Source organism: Seriola lalandi, unplaced genomic scaffold, assembly GCF_002814215.2.
Source record: "Seriola lalandi dorsalis isolate HSWRI2012SDOR001 ecotype SW California unplaced genomic scaffold, Sedor1 jcf7180002054309, whole genome shotgun sequence".
In the NCBI taxonomy this organism is placed as follows: domain Eukaryota; kingdom Metazoa; phylum Chordata; class Actinopteri; order Carangiformes; family Carangidae; genus Seriola; species Seriola lalandi.
This window is the reverse complement of record NW_019524862.1, coordinates 172,920-195,582: the sequence shown is the minus strand read 5'-3', so window position 1 is coordinate 195,582 and position 22,663 is coordinate 172,920. Positions and strand designations below refer to the sequence as shown.

The following is a 22,663-nucleotide window of genomic DNA, read 5'->3' as shown; positions in this document are numbered from 1 at the left end:
ATAGCGAACCGAAGATTTATTCACGACTCTTATCATATAATATGCAATATATCTAACGTAAGCAAAAGTGATATGGACACGTTAAAAAATGACTAGGGAAAGACTGTTGTCCCAGGTTACAAAAATGTCATTCACGCAGCTATTTAGCCCATGAACTATGATCAGTTCCTATTAGGTACTGCTAAAATGTTGAGGAGAAAAGTTCAGACGAAAAAATAAGAATGAATGAGTTGCTTATTCAAAGGTTGATTTTATTTTGCATCTTTTAATACCACACAGCAGTAACATCAGTACAGTGATTGTTAATAGTGTAAGCTTAATTAAAGTGCTTTTTGGGGGTTAGTAGAATCATGTAAACTTTTGACATTCAGTGCAAGAGCAGGACACTTTATCTACATAACTAGTGCACATTAACAGCAAAATAAGGCTCTTCTTTAAACTGGACACACCAGTGAAAAGCAAACAGACTATAGAAAAACAGACAGTATGCACTTTGTTTTGCCAGGTAATATATTAATAGATAGGCATAGACATTCAAGTGATTACTAGACAGGATTTTATGCTCAACATGAAAACAATCATAACAAATACACAAGGGTTTGTTTCAAAGTCAGACATGTACATACTGTAGCAAAGTGTCAAAAATATAACTAAATATTTAGAAAAATGTAGAATACATTTATGCTGATCTTTGATTGAAAGTTGACATAATCCTTCAATTGAAAGGCTCTTGGCTGGAACTGAAACAGACTCTGCAAGATTTCTTTTACAAAATATATATCTGTCTTTATCATTATTCATCTGCCAACATGTTGAACGTGAACTCTAAACTGTTCGAATCCACTGCTGTTAAACCTGAAATCGGGTCTGCACTGGTTCGATACAGCGGGAATAAAGCATCAATTGTGAATCTACCTAGACAGCCTTCATCAGAGCGCTCAAGGACATCAGAATACTTGGTTTCTCTTCCATGACACGCACGAGCAAGTTGTCAATGTACTTCTCCAGCTCTGATATCTTTTTGTCTCTCTCAGTAAGCTGCTTCTCCTGTTTCAGCACCAGAGAGATGAGTTCCTCTCGAGTCAGCTGGGAGTACGGCCCTTTCAGCCCGGTGTCATTTACCTGTGAGAGAAATGGTGTGCGTGTATTAAAAACACAAATAACACACGAAACCCTTGATGAAAGATTCAAACGTTGATCCTATTTGATGAAGAAGCATTTACATATGAACACTTTGTTTGTTTCTTTTGATAAGTGTGATGGAAAATCTTTAAACCACTTCAAAAGTCTTTGGGGGAAAAAACACAATACCTTTGTTTTCTCCTGAACCTCACTGAGGATTCCTGTGGGTTGGTTATATTTTCCCCCTTGAACATTGGAGACAGACTGCTGGTCTAGAGGATTAAGGGGTTTTACAGGTTGAAGTCTGCAATGGTAAACAAAGAAGAAGAAAGAAAGATGTAAGCACTGGTTGGATGAGAGTGAAAGTAAATGGATTATTGATGTGTGAGTATGACTTTGTGAGATATATCATTTTTCATAAGATAAAAGAGTAAATGCAGCAATCACCAGTCAAACAGAATATGGTTTGTTATTAACGCTGTGAGCTAATTCATCCACGGATACAACGCAATTAATAATACAAGCAGAGATGAATGATGGATGAGTATCAATGATGAAAAATAAATAAGGATGAATCATAGAAGACTACATTAGGAATGTGCAGCGTGATGGATCTTTTTCTTTTTATATATTACGGCATGAGATCTACAGCTAGTGGTGTGTGATCTATAAATTAAGACGCGTCTTATAAATATTCTTTTGCCTTCCTGCTTCCTGACTGAGCCGTCTCACCTGCGTGAAGTTGTAGAAGGCACTTCCTGCGCTCTCCCGGGCTGGGGCTCTTTCCGTGAAGTCCCCTGGTCCGGCACAGAGATTACGGCCTCAGGCTGTGGGTCACATGCTTGGTGTGCACCGTTATCAGGTACAGCCGCACCTGCATCATCCGTGACGTGGCCTCCGTCAGTGTTTTGGCGGATTAAAGTGCTTGACGTGGCAGCTTTCTTCGCGGGAGGTGGAGGAGCGCGGGCTATCTTTGAGGATTTGAGTTTCGCTTGGGAGGCAGCGTCTTTATCAGCAGCTTGGGACACAGCTGGAGGCCAGTGAACTGAACCAGAATTACCTGGGGTTTTCGCATCATCCTCGGCTGTGAGCTCATCTTCATCATCTTCAAATGGATTTGAGCCATACACAACAGGGACGTGTTTTGTCTCTGAGCCACCTCTCTGGGTATTGTTGGCTGTTTTGGGCTCAGATGATGGCTCTTCTTCCACAGAGCGAGGTCTGGATGGCGCAGGACGTTTACTGTGTTTGGCTACACTCGCTGTTCCTTTGGTGGAACTACTTTGCATCTCGCTCTGGGTGTCCGTTGTATCTGCGGGAGACTGACTCAGAGGGGCGATCATTTGCGTGCGCGCTGAGGGAGAACACTGGCAGTTTTGATGTCTTTGTCATTACTCTGCTTGTTCATTTGTGCCAGGTGTCGTGTAACAACATCCTGCTCCCTCTGACTCTCAGCTTGACTCCTTCCTGGAGGCTGAGGAGCTGGTCGCTTCTCCCGTTGAGCACTAATCAGGTCCTTTTCATCAGTGGAAGCTGTCCTGCTTCTCACCGATGACACAGCAGACTGACACCTGGAATAGAGACAGAGTTAATGAGGTTTCAGCTCACTTAGAGTCTCACAGGGAAGCCAGTCACTGTAAAAAGAAGTGCTTCACTGGCCTTCGATAATCATCTTAAACATGTCATCAAGGATGTTGGAAAAAATTAGATTAGAGATATTAAAATCTTGTGTAAAACCTTGTGTTACGAAATTAGAGAGCAAACAAAAAAAGAAAATCACAGAAAGGCCCAATCTCTTCATTTGAAAAAAACACAGTGTTAAGGCATTGTAATGTGGTAAGATGTATTGCTGTAATAAAAAAAAATAAAAAAATTTAATATGCAAAGCAAAACTCATCCAGATTTCTGTGATATTACCATCCACTACTGTCAAACTCAGAGTAATTGCCCAAAGTTTGGAGTCAGATTCTCTACCTGTTCATGGCACCTGATATAATGAGGTAAGACTGTGCTATGAGCTCCTAATCTCAGCTGACAAACGAAACAGATCCTTGCCCGCCCACACACACACACACACACACACACACACACACACACACACACACACACACTCTATGTCTCTGCGCACTCATACCAATTAACACAGCTATGCAATTTTCATGATGTTTTCAGCCTCAGGTTGCATTTAAATGAGAAGTGTCTGCTGCTGTGGCGTCACTGACTGCAAAACAGGAGACGAAGTAACAATTGAACATTCAGGTAAACACTCTCTGGTCTCAGGTAAATGACTCCGACTTTATTTCATTTTCCTCATTCAAATTTAGTTTCACTGCCTCTTGTGGTGTTGTGTTGCCCATCCTGTTGAGTCACTGATAACAATGACACTGATAACAACTGACAATATCTAGTTTCACCCTGCTGTGCAACATCCACAACCTGCACCGTTTCCCACAGTTGTATTTCTGAATTTTGAGAATGCACACACACAGTGAGGGGTAGACCAGTGTGAGCGGCATTACAAGTCCATCAATGAGATTGAAACGATAAAGAATTAGCTACTTGGTCCAAACTGAAATATTTCATCAACCATCAGATGTATTGCTAGGATAGTTAGTACAGAAAAATTCATAGTCCCCAGAGGATGAATCCTATTGACTTCGAGGATCCTGTGACTTTTCCTCTAGCACGACCACGAGGTTGACATTTGTGGTTTTTGAGTGACGTGTCGAAGTCTATTAGTCGGACTGCAAAGAAATTTAGTTCAGACATTTACGTACATCCCCCTCAGGATGATTTGTGATAACCACGGCAACATCTTTGGCTCCATCATCTGGTCAAAGTTTCACAAACACTTAGTTTCAAGACCAAATACCTGCAAAACTCACATTCCCATCAGCCTCGGCTGTACTTTGCGTTTAGCACTTATTAGCTAACGTTGACATGCTAACACACTACATGCTGGCGGAACATGGAGCATGTTAGCTTTGTCATTGTGATCATATAAGCATTTAGCTCAAAGCATTGTTATGAATGGCCTCACAGTCGCTAATGTGGCTGTAGACAGGTTTTTTGTTTTCATTTTGTAATAAAAATTTTAAAAAAGTTTGAGGAAATGTTTTAAGTTTTGTATGCATTACATTTTGTATGTCTTACTTTTTTTTCGTCATTTACATTTGTTTTAAAAGAAGAGTTTATGTGGAAAGCTCTTTCACATATCTTTTAAGAATGATTATTTTAATTCAGTTGACATGACTAACCCGTAACCAACCGCTTGTATAAAAAAAGAAACCTCAGAAAACAACTGTTTGTTGTGCAGTAATATTATGAGCCCATGTTTATAGCTAATGTTTCTTATATTGTTACGGGTTGAAACATCCTGTATGTATCATAATGTTTGTGATGCATGAGTAGGATGGCTTGAACTAACCCTTGTTGGTCGTTGGACGCTGTGGCTGCGCCGCTGTCGGGACCAGCGCGTGAGCTGGGAATCTCCTCGAAGGGATTATTTAAAAAGTTTTCATCAAACGGATTAGAGGAGGTGACATCTGCAGTCCTCGCCACACCTACTTCAGATTTGTGTCCATCTTTTGTTTTATTTTCTCTCATCTTCCGTTCTTCTGCATCTCTTGCTAACTTTTCCTTCTCCAGCTTCCTGGTCTCCTCTTCTTTCCTCTCCCTCTCAGCTTTCTCCACCCTCCTAATCCTCTCCTCCTCCTCAATCCTCCTCTTTTCTTCTTCCTCTCGTCTCCTCTTCTCCTCCTCCTCGAACCTTTCCTGTTCTTCCTTTCTAATTCTCTCCTGTTCCTCCAGTCTCCTCTTTTCTTCTACCAATCTCTCATACTCTTCCTTTTCCTTCCTAGCCCTCTCCTCTTCCTCTTGTCTCCTCTCCTTCTCTTTCCTTATCCTTTCCTCTTCCTCCCTTTGCCTTTTTTCTTCTTCCTCAATTCTTGTCCTTTCCTGTTCCTCCAGTCTCCTCTTTTCCTCACGCTCTTCTTCTTCTTTCCTCACCCTCTCCGCCTCCTCTTCTTCCCTCCTCTCTTCCTCCATCCTAATCCTTTCCTCCTCCTCCCTTCTAATTTTCTCTTCTGTCTCAATCCTCTCCCTTTCTTTCTCCTCTAGTTTCCTCTTTTCTTCTATCAATCTCTCATACTCTTCCTTTTCCTTCCTAGCTCTCTCCTCTTCCTCTTGTCTTCTCTCCTCCTCTTTCCTAATCCTTTCCTCTTCCTCCTGTTGCCTCCTTTCTTGTTCCACTAGTGTCCTCTTTTTCTCACGCTCTTCCTCTTCTCTCCTAACCCTCTCTTCTTCCTCTTCTCTCCTCCTCTCTTCCTGAGCCCTTTCCTCCTCCACCCTAATCCTTTCCTCCTCCACCCTAATCCTTTCCTCTTCCTCTCTTTGCCTTTTTTCTTCCTCCTCATGTCTCCTCTTTTTCTCACGCTCTTCTTCTCTCCTAACCCTCTGTTCTTCCTCTTTCCTCGTCTCTTCCTCAGCACTCGCTTCCTCCTTCCTTATCCTCTCCTCTTCCTCCTTTCTAACTTTCTCTTCAATCCTTCTTTCTTCTTCCAGTCTCACCTTTTCCTCTTCTAATTTACGCTCTTCTTCTTGTCTCCTAGCCCTCTCCTCTTCTTCTTGTCTCCTCCTCTCTTCCAGAGCCCTTTCCTCCTCCACCCTAACCCTTTCCTCTTCTTCCTCCATTCTCTTTCTTTCTTGTTCCTCTAGTCTCCTCTTTTCCGCTGCTAATCTTTCACGCTCTTCTTCTTCTCTCCTAACCCTCTCCTGTTCCTCTCCTCTCTTCCTCTCTTCCTCCCTCCGAATCCTTTCCTCTTCCTCTACTTTTTCAATCCTCTCTCTTTCCTCTTCCTCTTGTCTCCTCTTCTCCTCGGCCAATCTCTCAAGCGCTTCTTCTTGCCTCCTCACCCTCTCCTCTTCCTCTTCTTTTCTCCTCCTCTCCTCCTCCATCCTAATCCTTTCCTCTTCCTCCCTTCTAAGTTCATCCACATCCTCCGTTGTATTTTCTACTTCAGCTGCCTCCGCTTCCTCCTCCTCCTCTTCTGTCCAGGGTGAATACTGCGTCACTCCCCTAAGTGAATCAACAGATGGGGGGGAGCTTTCAGGGACATCCTCCATGGATCCATGGCCTGAACTGGCCAGACTGAAGTTTGATCCGATGCGAGAGGTCCGAGGCTGCGGCTCTTCACAGTATACGTGACTGCCATTGATGCACAGGTTGCTCTGTTCTACGGCGCCATGTTTTTGGCCAGCGGAGGAATCTTTGCTGTCTGAGCTGCCTGAGCGTTTATGTATCATGAACTTGAACTTCTTTTTACCTGGAAGGACATTGGGAAATGAACATGCATTTAATTACAATGAAGACAAGAGTGAATTTAAAAAAAAAAAAAAAAAAAAAAAAAGAAAAGGAGTAAAGAGTGATTGAGTGGATTAAGAGTTGTTGCTCCTGACCCTCAGAGGAATCCACATTGAGACCAGACGACTGGCTGCCGCTCAGTGAGGAGTTCTTCGCAGGCAGGACAGACATGGACTGAGACATGTTCCTCTGCAGGTTGGACTTGGGAGAAAACAAAGACTTGATTTTATGTTTCTTCTTCTTCTCATCCTTCCCTGCAGCTACGTTCCCATCCCCATTTGCCTCGTCCTCGCTGTCCGTCAGAACCTGAGAGAAGGACGGCACCACGCTCGACACAGTGTCCGATTCCTTTTTCTTGCCTCGCACTTTGTCCTTGAACTTTCCCAGGCGAGAGCGGGACTTGCCGGCAGCGGAGAGATCAAACATGCTGGCGGTCATGTTGTTTCTCATGAACTGGATGTCCACGAGCACCTCTCCTCTGTCTTTGTCTGCCTTGCCAGACTTGTCCAGTAACTTGAACCATCTGTTGAAGAGAGGCATGCTATTAGAATGACATATCAACAAATACACAAAGCCCAAAAGCCTGATTTATTATTTCACATGTGAAGTTTTTATATATTTACTCTGGATGTCATTAACTTCTTGTTTCCATGTCGGCTCTATCTGGGTAAAAACATCTTATGGCTGCAATTAACTGACTTCTTGGCACAATGGCACTTTTCACATTTTAGCCGCTTTGATGCATGTGGATTGTCTGGTGTGGTCGTGGAGATTTATTCAGGATTGGCATCATGATGTCTATGATAAGCCACAGTGTAGTAACCTAAAGTCAGTGGTTGTAGAAAATTTGCCAAGAGAAGATATTTACATGATGATGTCTCAAGATCATGTCATTTATATTTGATAGGAGGTGACACGGATACATTATTATTTATATTAGTTTGTCCTTTTTAAAAAAGATGATAAAAACAGTCAAGTTTAGTTGAATGAAACTATGGGATTAATTCAAGAACTGTTGTATGTGAATAATTACTTAACACCAAGAACATCAAAGTTAACCTGCTTAAACCAACTTTGTTTGTTAAAATAATAACAGAAACTTTTAAGTACCTGAATATTTACCAGAGTGTGATTTTTTGCTCATTCGTATATTTTAGTTACTTACTGTCCACTTTATTTCTATTTCTTTTATTTATCAGACAGCAAACACTGTCTGCTGAGTGTTTACATTCATCTTGTACTTTTAATATCCGACACTTCACTCGCTGTCTGTGATAAAGAGGTGTCGCAGAGGAATGTTAATGGAGCAGTGAACACAAACTATCACCCAGCATGATGTAACAAATTGAAAAGGTTAAAGGAATCATCAAAACTGAGACTGAGATTCAAGGACAGTATGTTAATGTTCAAGCCCTTGTTAGTTTCTTCGTGGAAACTGTGATCAAGCCGCAGCAAATGGAAAGTGACTCAGCAGCGACTTGAATGTTTTTGGAAAGTCTGTGGTGATCTAAGCACAAACTGACCAAGGAGGAAAGTTTTCTTTTTTTTTTTTTTCTTCAATAATAATAATAATAATACTGTGCTGTGTGTGGCAGCCACTAATGTGGAGAATTCATGAATGCTTGCACTGTGGGTACTTCCTCTCACACACTGCAGATGCTCACTGCAGTAAATGGACAGTTTTTCCATCTTGACCTGTAGCATAGATTTATACTTAGCAGGCTCAGTGATAGCTTGTCAATATGTTCCTAAACATTTAATCCTGCAGACAGTCAACAAGCCAGATCACCCCCCACCCCCCCTTAGTTTTCATCTAAGAAGATTAGTCTCTGCCTCTCAAAAAACTCAAATTAGTCAGGTTCACAGGAAACCAATCTGCTATTAACCTCATCATCCCCTTTTAAAACATGCTGCAGGTACTGTAGCTGCCACAGAGCAAGAGTCGGTCCCAACAGGGTCACACGCCATTGATCTGTTACTTTACACAAACAACCACATGCAGATTTAGGGTAAGGAGCCCAATAGAAACACTGCTTACAATCTAAAAACCTGCTGTAATGAAATGTAGAAAAGCCAAAACAGATTCAGTAAGACGTCCACTGAGACCAGACTGTGTCCACTTTGAAAGCGCTCCTGCACCTGTGTCACGGCCCAGCAGTGACAGAAGAGCCTCAGAATGAGCAGAATAATTCAACAGAGCGACAAAAAATACCAGTCAGCGTAAAAAAGTGTCTATCAGGCAGAAATCTGAGGTCAGCTCACCACTGAACAAACAACTCCAACTGAAATCTGAATTCCTGAGGAAATGAGGAAGGGGCTGTGTGTGCATGTCTGTGAGCGTGTGTGTGTGTACATGTCTGTCTGTCTGTCTGTCTATGTGTGTGTGTGTGTGTGTGCAAAGAACATACTTCTGTGTTGTGGGCCTATCATCTCTCTAGTTATGTGAAACACAAAAGTAAACCTCAAAATGAATATACGGCTCACAAATGTGGTTTTAAAAAGCAGATAAATGTGGAAGCATTTTTTTTTTCCAGTTTATATAACACCCTCCCTCCTGAGATGCCACTGAATCTACATTCCTCTCAGTGGTCCTGAATCAGACACGCTGTTGAGATCACCCTCCTCCACCTCCTCTCTCAGGAATGCTTCAGATGTGTGGCACAAACAAACTAAGGAGGGGAAACGCCTTTTCCTGGAGACTGCTGTCACAGCTCCCCTGCCTCCTACTGCTGATGAGTTATGGGCTGTGATTTGCAAATTTCAGCCTTTGACATTATAAATATTTCCCCGTGAGGCTTCTTCATGATTTGCCTGATGAATGTCGATCAGCAGAACGCAGCTAGATGGATAATCCAGTTATTGTACGATGTGGATGTTATTCTGCAGCCGTTTTGTTCTTACTCCCAGGCACGGTGAGGTGTTTATATGTGGCTCAAAGTTATGACACTGAATATTTCATCCAATCCTTCCGTGGTGTTGCGGCGTGTTTTGAATAGTTTCACTGCCAAAGTAGAAAAGTTTTGCAGTTCCCCTCATATGGCCTAATGATAAACAGTATTTTATTCATTATCATCACATTATGATAAAATCATCTGTCGTCGTATAATTCCACAAATTTATTTATTTTTTATTTTATTTATTTAAAAAAAAAAAATCAGAATCAGAAAAACTCAAGAAGGAGATCGGCGTGTTACAATTGCTCAACAGTTAGGAGAGAGGAGGTAAATAAGTAATGCTAGAAATATAATAATAATAATAATAATAATAATAATAAAAAGTAACTAACAAAGATAATTATTATAGTCCTTGTTTAATGCATATTAATTGCTTGGTATCATCCGTTACATTATTTTATAAATATTTGTCATATTAAGATATATAAATATCAATAACAGAAAATATCCTTAATGATAATGAATTGAACCGTTCCACCAGCACTGTAGTATAAAGTAGTGTAATTCTAATACAATATCACTATTGTGTAGTATATAGTAAAGCAGAGCCCAGCATGGGTTTAGTATTAATATTAGTATGGCAGACGCATCAGTAGACTGTAGTATTGTACAATATTAGTATTAGTAGAGTGAAGTATGGTTCAGTATTAGTGTTACTACTGTAAGTATTAGTATACGTGGTAATAGCACCGATAGTATATTGTAGTATAGGTTTAATCCACAACATTGTGCGTCAGTGATGCCCACACAAACTAACACAAACACACATAAAGAGGAGAAGTAAGATACTTCAGCTGAATCAGAGGGGAAGTTGCGAAAAGTGTTTGGGCGTTAACTGGTAGAGCTAGTTAGCAGAGCGCTGGAGGAGGAATTAAGAGAAAAAGGCTTTCACTTCACAATGACCAGATGATGATGATGATAATGATGCCCTTAAACTCAGTAATCTAACATCCCTGTGAATAGTAGAAAGTGTGCTGCTCTGCTGTACAGACAGAACCGCAAGAGGATAACGCATGACTCAACATTTTGTAAATGTGTTCTACTTTCTGCACACACACATCCTTCCTCATGAAGCCTGAACCACTGATAAGACAATGCCCTGAGTGGCTCAAGCCTTTCTTATCACAGAACACAGCTGCATGAGTGGGAGAAGAGCTGAGTGAGTAAAACAACTCAACAGTGATAATATCCAAGGAGCGAAACTGTCCACGGCTTATCGCATCAGTCCACATCCGTGAGTCAGAGAAGCTGAAATGAAGGCCTGTACATGGCAAAGGAAGCAGTGGAACTGAAAAAGAAATTCCCTTTCCCGTTGCAGTCACAAACCACTGGTTGAACCTTGCGCCATTTCTAAACCAAAAATCAATTACAATACATGCTAGAGCTCACACTGTGCAGGCTGTAACCTGTAATAGAGACTTATTGCAGGTTTCTAAATATCATTTCATCATAATATTTCTAAATAGGTGTTATGGAAGTTACTTTTCTGTATCCGGGCTTTGCCGCACAGGTGCTCTTAGACCTGCAGGTTTTGTTGTTAGTAGATGAGGCAGTTTGTTAGGCTGACTGATATGGGTTTCATAATACCCCTGTAGCTGCTTTATGGTGTTGAAGTTAGAAAATAAGCCTTTTCATAGGCGTGTGAATACATTGTGACCTCTCCCGGTGGGAAAAGTACAGGTGTAAATAATAAAAGTCAGTGAGTTTCAATCAGCTGCTTCAGTTTCAGGGTATTGTGCATGTTGGATCATTATCAAACGGTCATGACCTATGGAACAGGGCAGAGTCATTGTTAATGTGAATATTAACACCTGTCTTTCCTGCTATGACAGGTTAAAATGCCTGCTGGGACAGTCAACCGGTTTTTATAGATGACTGGCTTATAACGATGTGTTTGCTGTTGTTGCTGTGCTCCCTGTCAAACTTTACCCACACAGTTACAGCTAATTCGTTTACTTCATACTTTAAAACAACTTTTAAGCCAAAATAGGTAAGAAGTCCTTAAGTCAGGGAAAGAACCGGGAAAACTATATGCTGAGGAATATCATGTGATATGATTGAAAGCTGATTGTAACAGTCGTGGTTTTGTTTTCGCAAAAGATTTTCCTTTTAAAGTTAAAATTAAGAAATAATGGTCAGTGATCAATATAAAAACACAACCATATAATCAAACTACAGGCTCAACACTTATCAAGCACCTCAAGCAGAAGTACTAACGCAGACCTATTGTACTTAGGAGAACAGCTACTATAAATCTAGGACTGTTGAGTAAAAAAAAACAGTAATAGCAGCACATTGATTTGCAAACAGTCTTCAAAAGATGCAACAGTAGAGCTACTGGTAGCAAACATGTAACACTGTTTATCTGTCGGGTGCCAGTACAGCCACAGTGGTTTTCTTCAGTAAAACTGACCCTGGTAGACTGTCCTTGAGGCCATCACAGTTTGTTTTTCGTTGATAAAAACAGTCAGGAATGTGAGGCTAAAGCTGGATTTAAACCTCAGAGGCAAGGTGCATTCACCAGGCTCACAGAAAGATCAACAGAGACCGAGCAGAGCGTTTACTCAACACCAGCTAAAGCATGTTTGCTGATTTATCCAAAAAAAAGATAATTTCAGTGTAAGAAATCCTCGTGAAACACTGTACGCGTGTCTCAGCGTGCAGCAGTCCTGAAGGGAAACATATCTGATTCATGCATGACACGCTGCCAAAAAGGGCAAAATGTGATCAGAGACGCACCCACGCCACAAAATCCAAAACCATGCACGGTTAAACGTGCAGCACACAGCCAGGTGAAGTTCAGTTTAACATCCTTTTTTTTTTTTTTTTTTATACCTCCAGGTCGGAGGGAGACAGTTGGACAATCGCCAAACCCAAGGGAATGCAGAACAGTGTGAGAAGATTTGTGACATGTGGCATTTAAATCACAGCTCATTTCATGCTCTCAAATCTAATTGAACTATGGATTTTTCACTGTGACAGTCATAAAGAAAAAAAAAAAACTTCACTGTTTCATGAAGGTTTGCCATAATATGAACAGACAGCAAATCTGTATGGTTTTATGATGAACACAACATGAGCAGGAATGAACCACAATATCGAATCTAACCCTGGTATGGATGTCAAACAGAGCGGACAGACCCGAACGACAGCAAACAACCGTGAAGGGGGCAGGAGAAGGAAGTGTTAGCGCGTGTTTGTGTTTGTGGATTAAGACGAACAGGCTGGTATGCAGTCTGCTTTTGTATAATACCGGTCACAAGGTGTGGGAGTGAAGTATCCAGAAACAGCTTAGTGCAACAAAAGGTTTTCCATTCTTACCGAAATACAGATGTTTAACTGTGAGAGGATGATCAATCTTGAATTTTAAATTAAAAAAGGATGACAAGAATTAAAATACTAAACCTTTTCTTTGACCGTGCAAAGAGTTTTCGGCTTAAAGGAGCAGGTATAATCGCCAATACTGAGACTGTACCAGTAGCACCAGCCAGGCCTGTAAAACGTGATCACTGCCATTCCAAACACGGGAGCGATGTATGATTTAATTACTTCACCTCCTTTGGTCATGTGTGGATGCCGTGTAATGAGAATTCAAATCTGAATGCTTGATGTTTCTAATCTCGGTGTCCTTCATGAGAAATGTGCTCGACTGGGCACGGTGAGGGGAAGTTGGGGTCTTCTTCGGCAGGGATCTTTCTGTCGTTGTCAAGTTCAGTCAATGAAAGAGTGAATCTTTTGGCTCACTTCATTCGCCTGAGTAGCTAATGCTGATTGGCATCCTTGAAGGCTGCAGCCGAGGGAACAAATCCCTTAAGCTGCAGTGGAGCGAGTGGGCAACATTCATAAGTCAAACCCACCAGAGCGGGTCCGTGTAGTGACGCATGTATGAGAGTGTGTGTGTGTGTGTGTGTGTGTGTGTGTGTGTGTGTGTGTGTGTGTGTGTGTGTGTGTGCTTGAATACCTCACTTCAGTAGGAAAAAAGTGCAGATATCACAGAGGGAAATCATACTCACTTTCAAAGAGGCTTTGAAAATGCAGATTAAGCAAATCGATTTCATACAGCGACCCTAACCCACGGTTATCACAGATGCTGCATAATTTTTGTATTAAACCAAAAAAAAAAAAAGGACATGATTTGTAATTATTAGGGATTTAATAGGGATTATGGTTTTGTCCTACAACACCACAAAGCCTTGTATAACTGACAGAACCAGCAACCAGTTGTTCCCCTGTGGTGCAGATGAAAATCACAGTTACTCAGTCTGTTTTGCACCTCCCATGATTTACTCATTTACATGCAGCTAAAAGCATATTGTGCCCTCCACTGAGGCCTTGCATATTCATAGTCTTACTGAACCATTTCCAGCATCTTAAATGTGAGTTTTATTTTGTTTTTCTTAGTTTTCTATGATAATAAACTGGATATCTTTTGGGCTTTTTTTCTGTTGGTTGGACAAGACATTCTGGTTTTGCTCTCTATGCTTTCTAATACATAAACTTCCCAGCAGTGCATAGAGTAGCTAATTAAAACCAGCCTGCCCCTTTAACAGCTGCAACACATGCATCAATGTGAGCATCACCTGTAATCCAGTAGGCATAATATATCATCCGGAAATAGACCATTGTGCATGAGTGGTTGTGGTTTTAAAAGATTTCACTTAAACAAAACTTTAAATGCATCACTTTACATGTAGCAGAGTCTTTCTGCCCTGTGGTTTTGCAACTTTTACACAACTTTCACATTATTTTCAACTAGCCTTTCTCCCTGCTGTGTTCACTTACTCGGTCTTGTTGCGGGTCTTGTCCTCACTGAGCTGCAGCAGGTTGATGACAGCCTGTCCCAGCTGTTTGTCTGGACCCACCAGGGCACGGTGCAGGACGTGGACATGCAGCGTGCCCCGCTCTCCTCCTCCTCCTCCACCGAAGTGCAGCGGCGGCAGGTCGAAAGCGGCCTCCTCCTTCCACACCGGAGCCACGCTCTTCTCCACCACCGAGGTCTGATACTTCTCCTTGCCAACTTGCATAAGCGCGTACGCATCGTTAGTGCCGTTTTTCCCCTTCGTCCTCAGGCCTCGGGCTTGGAGCACCGTTACCTGGACGCTTGTGGGACACCACTGCTGATCCGCCAAGGACATGCTGACGACACTTGTCGCAGGATTATTGGCGGTAAAATTATTCTAACAATGAAGCCCACAAACAAGACGCCGTGGTGTCTACCATCGGCCCACTGGTCAGCAGAGAAGAAAAAGTTTTCTCCTGAGCTTCGCTGAAGTTGAGGAAACAGCTGATTGGGCGTGGTTACACCGAGAGAGGGCCTTGGTTAAGACAAGACACTCCCACAGATTAACGGGTTACATGACTTGTGTGCTCATTCACACCAGCACAATCACTTACTGGAGCTAATAGGTCACACCTGATCCCTACTGACACCTGCCAGAGTGCATCAGCATCATCCCACAATAGCTGCATTCAAAGAAAGACAAAACTGATAGACTCGATTCAGGTACTTCTCTCTTTTATGTCACAGGTTAAGACAGGAAAACAATGCCAGCTGTAGTATTTTTAGACAATGCTCGTGTTATGTAATAATCAGTAGTCACAGTTCCATGTCATATAATGTTTTTAGATTACATAAATGTTGAGGCAGGGGTAGCCTGAACATTTGTCATCTAAAAACATGAGACCTCTCTGCTCTAATAATTCTCAGACTGTAACGTGGAGAAAGGACGGGATACGTGACAAGACCGTGACAGCTGATAGGGTTCATATGGTTGGATTCAGTTTCACATGCAGCTCCAGTTTGAATCGTAATCAGGTTGCAGTGGCACTGTCTGTATCTGTTTCGTTCCACTTGCAGATCAGATGCATTGATAGCTCTGAAGAACTTTGAGTGTGTCTGTTGGTTTCTGTTTTACCCCTTTAATGGACAGGCAACCTTTCCAGAATTGATTTCCCTTTCTGCTCAATACGTGAGTATGGGAAATTATTTATACAGTTATATAGCTGTCTGAAATCAGTCTGTGCATTGATTTGCATGTTTACTGTTGAGTGTCACAATATGCAGGATGGTCCATGTCTGAACACTGACTCCTCTGTTGAAAAAGGGAACAAAATTAAGTTTCTGGTGAAGTTACTTTGTGTCGCCCTGAATCTCAAATCCTCCACAGAAATACTTCTCTAACAATCTGAGACAGACAAACTGAAACCTTCCATTATCATGGCTCACAGGAAGTACAATGCCCAGCAAAGATTAAATCTACGGACTCATATAGAGCCTTGAGCCAATTAGAAAGGTGACGCACAAGTGTTGGCACTGCCAGAGTGTCTGTGACGTAATAACTGTACTGTAGTACTAGACACTTAAAATAGTTGCAGCTTTCTTAATAGCTATGCTCCTCCATGATGTTAAGGTTTTCATCATTCACAAACAGTCAAAATGTTTTAATCATTTACAACATAATGTCACAACATACAACACATTAAATAAATATGATAAAAACATAAATATCAAAACAAAACATGCTACAAAATCATTTTCTTTGGTTCTGAGCCTGGTAAAAATGACACAATATAAATTCCTACTTTGATAATTCACATTTATGTGTAAGATGTCACTGTAGAGTCTGTACGTCTTGTACAATAAAAGTATGTCATACATTCACTGTGTCCTCGTTGTCTTTTGCTTCATTCTCGGCTGTTTTCATGCTCCTCTGGATTTTCGTCCTCTAAATGTTTGTCGTCACTGTGGTCTTCCTGGTCATGCTCACCTACAAGAACTTTGCTGTAGAGTTTCTGCTGCTCCTCTTTAAAAGCATCTTTCACTTTTCCTCGTTTCAGCCCTCCATCCCTGAGAGCACACAGGCAAAAAAAAAAAAAGGAAAAGTGAATCACACACAGACTTGACACGGTGTTATTAGTTACTTTTTCCACAAACCCTGGAGGGAATAACCTGGATTGCCTCCATGAATTAGCTTCAGGGTGTGATAATGCAGTTTTTGTCAAAGCTGAAAAGCTATTAATATTAACAATGTGTTTTGTGAATCAGCATCTGTTTCATGCCATTGGCAACCTCCCCCTTTTTAACAACCATTAGCACCTATAATTTAACTGATATATTATGACATTTAAATACAACAATGACTCACCAAATGAGATCCACTAAGCCTCCTTGTGCAGCGATGGCCGCTTTCACTCTGTTGGCAAACTGCACCGCATCCTCCCCTTCCTAGACAAGGACAATAAAAAAAAAAAAGAACAGGCTGAGAAAGGTAGAAACAGTCCTCCAGTAGAACGAATAAATAATAGCTTGTCTAAAAGTTATATCATTATCATCATCATTATTTTGTTGTGACAAAGCTTCACCTCTTTGTTCATAGGTGGCAGATACCAAACGCTGCAGACAATGGCCCAGCTGCTCATCATCCTCAACAGATAATTCACCATGCCAAACTTACTGCTGTTCCAGAAAGCATCCCCAAACAGGGGATCATACTGCAAGGTGGAAATAAGGACATATTACGTCTATAAGTGAGAGCAAAATGAGCAGAGGAGGAAAATGTTCCTACCTTAATGGCGACTGGATAGACAGTGCAGTCAATCTCAAAGCTGCCCTTTTTGAACATCATCACTGATGTGTTATTGATGCAAGTACCTGTCGATGACACAGTGCAAAGACCTTTAGCAACACTAAACAAAACAGCAGCATATCAACAGTTACTTTTGCTCTACAGCATTATGATACACACCCTCAGGAAAGATAAGGATAGGCTGTTTGGTTTTGTCAGCAACATGATCACCAAGTCTGAAATGATAAAGCAGATACATAAATATTTTACCCAAATGTAGCCATTTACATAATTTCTATACTGTAGTTTCCGATCTGAGCAAATATAATAGGAACGATCAAATCATTGCCTAACATCCAAATCAGAATCATTACAGTGGACAATGACAAGTTGAAATATAACTTGAGCAGTATATACTGTATTTTAAATGTTTTTAAACACAAAGCTTCAGGGTCGTGCCAATTTCACAAACTAAGATTGAACCACAAGCTGCTTTATGTTAGATTTTTGTCCACTGTCAAGTTAATTGCTTGATGGCTGCCACACTGTTTGTCATAGTGGAACATTAATGGATTATTTGTCACTTAACACCATGCACCAAATTTGGTATTGTTAGGTCATTAAGTGAAAAGGCATTAGGGAAACGAACAAAGACAAATCAATCTAAAAAGACAGAGAGCAAGAATACAAAAATCTGCTACAATTTGAGGTCCTTTACTCACAGTGCTGCTGTCTCTGTGACTGGTGTATTATTTGTTGGGAGGCCTTTACCAGCATGTAGACAAATTTAGATTTTTTTTGTGTAAAAATACTGTACAGTATGTAAGTGTTTAGTATAAGTCTATAGTAATATATAGTGTGTATGTATCACAGTGTGTCAGAATAAAATCTAACAATTATAAATAAACATTTTAATCTTTTTATTAATGCTTCACTATCAACCATGTGAACATAATTAAACAAAACTCCACTCATAATAAGAAACATAGAGAGGTGAATGGCAGGACCACCGTACAATATGATCCTCTCTGTGACACTCACTGCTTACCATCAGCAATATCACCTATCCAAATGAATACCATAAAAATGATTACTGGCTGCTCAGCAGTACCACTGAACAATCTACAGCAACACCGAGACAATGCAGTGTTACCTTTTGGCCACTAGGTGTCTGTCTTTAACTTCTGATCTTTCAAACCAGATGTGAGGAGAGGATTTGACCATGGCTCTTTGGATCATTCCCATCAATCCTCCATGCACCTGGCCAACCTGAGAGACAAATTCAACTCAAGCTCAGCTCAAAAACAATATCTCTACTCATCTCTAAAACTAAAAAAGCTGAGCAGTTTTTTCATAATTCTTCAGCCTTACGAAGACTGAACACACACAGGCTCACGGAAACACATTATAGTATACAGAGACACAAACTCTTCTACCATAGAGTAGTAGCCATCATTGGCGAGGATGATGACATCAATGGGTGTTGTATGATTGGCCACACAGATCCCACCATTCTGTGGTTTGTTCTCCCTGCAATTAAACAAGTTTATTCAAGACAGAGATACAACTCACTGCCACACACATAGAAAAACGACATCACTTTGTGTAGAAAAACAATTACACGGATCACATTCTGAAGGTCCTATCAGTGTTTTTCTTCTCATTATATTATTTGAAGAGGAGACATTTACAAAAAGCTGCTTATAAAAAGCCATCATACTTGTGAATGTCACTGCTCTCATAATTATTACATTCAATAAATTCAACTGTTTCTGAGGAAGCTGATATTGTTGCTGAATATCAAATATCCTGTACCTGTTATGATAGGTGATGATTGCTGTGAGAGCTCTGACACAGATGCGGTAACACATCAAATGAACCTTCTCACTCAGGTAGGACCTTAACCTGAAGACACAGAGCATTATGCCACAACAATTCACTCCAGTCCCTTCAGTATTGATGCACACTTCAAGGTCTATCAAACAGACACTTCATTTTTAAAGCAGCAGAACAATCCCTCTGGAAAAGAAAAGTGTTGTAATTTTAACCCTGATCTGCTAAAAATGTTTGCGGAGCAGTCTACATGATTACAATAGTCAGTCTTGTAGACTAACTTACAGTCCTAAATTCACATGCATGTTTTGAACTACTGTTGGAACTGGGGGAAACTTACTCTCTATTTGGCAAAAAGCCCACCAAAGAAGTCAGGACTAGGAGCAAACCAATGCCAGTGACTGCCAGAGTAACCCTGCAGGAAAGACAACAGTCAGTTGACATTGACCCACTCTCGGCTATTGTACTATGAGACGAATCTGCCTGTGTGCTGCTCTGACCTGAGAGGAAGCAGGACGCCATAGCGGATGAGGATCCCCAGGCCCCACAGGACGGTAAGCCTCAGACTTATGTGACGGAAGTTGTAGTTGCTCCGAGTCAGCAAGTTCCAGCTCTCCAGTTCCTGGGCTGAAAAGCGCTTGGTCACCTCATCATCCACGATGCTCTCCACACCTCTGCGGCAGAAGTAGAAGATGTCGGCCATCTCAAACTCCGGCTCTGAGCGCAGACAGGCTGAACCACGGAGCTCCTGGATCTCCTGCTGCAAAGAAGATGGTGGTTCTTTGGCTATGATACCTGCAATGAGAATGAGAAAAAAAAAGATGTGTTTGGATGAAATTATAGAAATGATACATGTACAATAGGCATTGATTACTGAGAAATATTAATATTACCATTGCTATATGGTTTATAGAGTTCCTGATTCTTTTCCTTTGCTCCCATCTCCATTCGTAGCATTGCCCACTTTAAGAGAAAAACCATTAAGATAACTCGATTAGAGGATTAGAACAATTCAGTATTACAGTTTCTCTGTTTACTGTAATGTTCATACAGCAGCATAAGAGCAAGAACTAAAGACTTACTTACAGATACACTACTACTGACCAGCAAATATGAAGTTGCGTGAGCAGGAATAAACATTGCATTCCCCCAAATTGTAATCAAGGTTAATGATTTAAAGAGAATATGGGCAACATAGACTGTGATATGATCAGAGTGAGAAGTAGACAACTTGATCCTTGGAGACTACAGTTCTGCAGAAGAGAGGGTTGGCAAAACATGTTTTTCTGAGAAGCTTGCAACTGAGAAAACAACACACAGAAATGACAGAAACATTCAACACTTTCAACCCTCTACCCTTTGTCTGACTTACTCAAGCATAAGTAGGTCACAATTCTGAAGGATCAGAGCTCTGTGCCACCTAAACCTGGAGAGAGAACATTTAAAGAACCATCGCTTGGTGTGTGCGCCAAATATAAACACCACAATGACAGCACCAACAGCCACTTCAGACTGACCAGCTCCAGGGGCTCCAACAGGGCTGTATCCTGAGCCCCAACAACCAACTACAGGGGCGAAACAACTGGATTACAACAGTTGCCTTCAACTGTCCTACAACCTTTACGAAAGTAGGAAAACATTTTGCAAATGCCACCAAAAAAAAATAATGTTAAAAAAATCCTTCCCAAGAGTCTGAGCTCCCTGCAGTATGTACAACACCTCAGATGGAAGTCCCATGGCTAAAAGCTCTTCCCAGGGGTCTGTCCCAAAGCCAAAGTCCCTGAGGAAAAAGATGCAACAGTATGTCCTGTGCTTTTGAAAGTCTCTCTGAATTCGGACTTCCCAGGGGTCCCATCCAGCAAGGCGTGCTTTTTTTAATCAAAAAATTTAAGTTAACACTTCAATAAAAATTTACTAACAACTCTGAGGGAAATAATATATTACTGTAGCAATTTACTGATAGTGTAAGATGTTTGACTCAAAATGTTGTATGATGTGTAATCAATAAATAAAATAACTTTTCCAATTCACCATTCAATAACATGCAAATATAAATGTCTTTGATTTGTACACCTCTAATAATATTGTGTATTAAACTGACACCAAGCTCACCTCAAAGATCTTGAGAAGCGTCCTCATGTACAGCCTGCGCATACCAAAAGAGACTCCAAGTACAGCTGGCACAATTATGAAGACAAACAGAAGAGTGAACCACACAGTGATGGAGATGCCAAGACACCTGCACAGCAGGTTGTCAACAGGAAGTGTAAACCAAGTCATGCTACCAACAGTGGCAACACAGAGAATGAGACTGCACAGCACACTGTAACCCTCAGCTTTAAGGCGAGTCTTCTGATCTGTTTGAAGCCTCTGTGTCTGTGGCCGACAGCGACACGTGAATCAGGAGACGCTCATAGTCTGTTGGACAAAGACAGCACAAAATATCAACATCACTCAGAAAAAGTGCAAACTTTATAATCCTCACTGCTCTCTTTCAGGCGATTTGTTCTACACTGTGATTGACATTCAATGATTTTTTGCACAGCATTCTTTGCTGATGGCCAATAAAGTGTTTAGCCACATATTACCACTAATAAAATATTATTTGTGTATTATTTTATTGACACGTTATTGATATATTCAATAGTTCTAGCCTACACTTTATAACTGATAGAGTGGTACCTCCTGGGTGCCCCTCTCATATTTGGTATTATTAAGTGGAAACTTTTGTTCAAACTCTCTGATTTGACTTGATTTCCTCTTTGAATTCACTGACTTTTTCTGACAGCAGGAGCAAGAGTTGTTTTAGCTTTTCAACAATGAGGGCATGGCTGTTGCTCACAATTGTAAATTAACGGCAAATGCCTTAAGAGTTTAAAACCTGGAATAACTTTTATGCAGGCTGTGAGAAACAAAGCTATTGAATTAATATATTATATGACATTATATTATACTATACTATATTATATTACATCATATTATTTAGTTGATGTATGTGTTCTGTTGTGTTCTCTGTCAAGGTTTATCTGTTGTATACTGTATCACCAATTAAATAAATAAATAAAATGTAAAATACTGTGAATAGTTATTAATTACTTGATTTACTGAAAGTACATTTTAGAATACAGCTGTAACTTTCTTGCGTCAAGCCTGAAAGGTGCAATACCACTAAAAATGATGAATTCCTATTAATGATGGTAAGTTAGTTATTAAAAGACGCTCAGCATCTGTTGCAGAGTTAATTAAGTAATAGTGAGTGGCCATTATGATATCTAGAAGCAACGCTTTAGCTAAATATTATTATATAACGTTGACAGTTATTGCTTTGCTACATCACCAGAGTGAGCATCCTGTAACGGGACACCTTCAGCTATCACGTCTCTTCTCTTCAGAGAGAGACCATCAGCTACGTGTATAGTATTATTAGGACGTTTTGACAAGTTTGGTTGATAACATGCTATCTTAAGACTGAGCTGCTAATAGCAGGAAAGCTAATTTTGATTCCCAGCTAACGGCTAATGGCTAATTATGTGTTAGCTACAAAGGGAACGGCTCTTACCGTCCTCCGGATTTAACGCTATTAACGTTAGTCCAGTGTCTGAGGAGGATTGAGGTGACAGACGGTGAGGTGGTTCTCCATCTGGACAGTCAAGGCTGGAGCACAGGACACACTGACACACTGTGTTGGCTTCACCAGCTTTTAGCAGCGACTTACAGCTACAGAGTCATAGCAACAGGTGTCCAATGAGGGATGCTGTCACTGCACCGTGGGCTGGGCATCGATAGACAGATCATCTACATCTATTATGAGGAATTGTACAGTGTCC

General features: G+C 40.9%; 2 protein-coding genes across 2 annotated transcripts; both read right to left on the bottom strand.

Moving 5' to 3' along the window:
• Positions 1-234: 234 nt before the first annotated feature.
• rab11fip1b (RAB11 family interacting protein 1 (class I) b) lies at positions 235-14,719 on the bottom strand. The gene is given in 7 exon segments (XM_023406502.2): positions 235-1,122; positions 1,312-1,426; positions 1,855-2,470; positions 2,473-2,693; positions 4,550-6,446; positions 6,580-7,007; positions 14,221-14,719. Coding segments are annotated over 7 exon segments (3,837 nt in total). The 5' UTR covers positions 14,574-14,719; the 3' UTR covers positions 235-915.
• A 217-nt stretch (positions 14,720-14,936) lies between these two features.
• On the bottom strand, positions 14,937-22,534 carry gpat4 (glycerol-3-phosphate acyltransferase 4). Its single transcript, XM_023406455.2, has 13 exons — positions 22,396-22,534; positions 20,949-21,254; positions 19,730-19,799; positions 19,337-19,631; positions 19,177-19,251; positions 18,819-18,908; positions 18,440-18,533; positions 18,157-18,272; positions 17,184-17,239; positions 17,004-17,089; positions 16,801-16,929; positions 16,584-16,663; positions 14,937-16,285 (listed from the first exon to the last, which is right to left on the bottom strand). The coding sequence occupies exons 2-13, from the start codon at positions 21,114-21,116 to the stop codon at positions 16,123-16,125; spliced, it is 1,422 nt and encodes a 473-aa protein (XP_023262223.1). The 5' UTR covers positions 21,117-21,254; positions 22,396-22,534; the 3' UTR covers positions 14,937-16,122.
• Between the last annotated feature and the right edge of the window lie 129 nt (positions 22,535-22,663).

Coding starts and splice junctions, on each gene's coding strand:
- gpat4 (XM_023406455.2), bottom strand. CDS start 21,116: ATGACTTGGTTTACACTTCCTGTTGACAACCTGCTGTGCAGGTGTCTT. Junction 18,909..19,176: donor GGCTTTTTGCCAAATAGAGA/GTAAGTTTCCCC, acceptor CTGTGTCTTCAG/GTTAAGGTCCTACCTGAGTG. Junction 18,534..18,818: donor ATCATCACCTATCATAACAG/GTACAGGATATT, acceptor GTTTAATTGCAG/GGAGAACAAACCACAGAATG.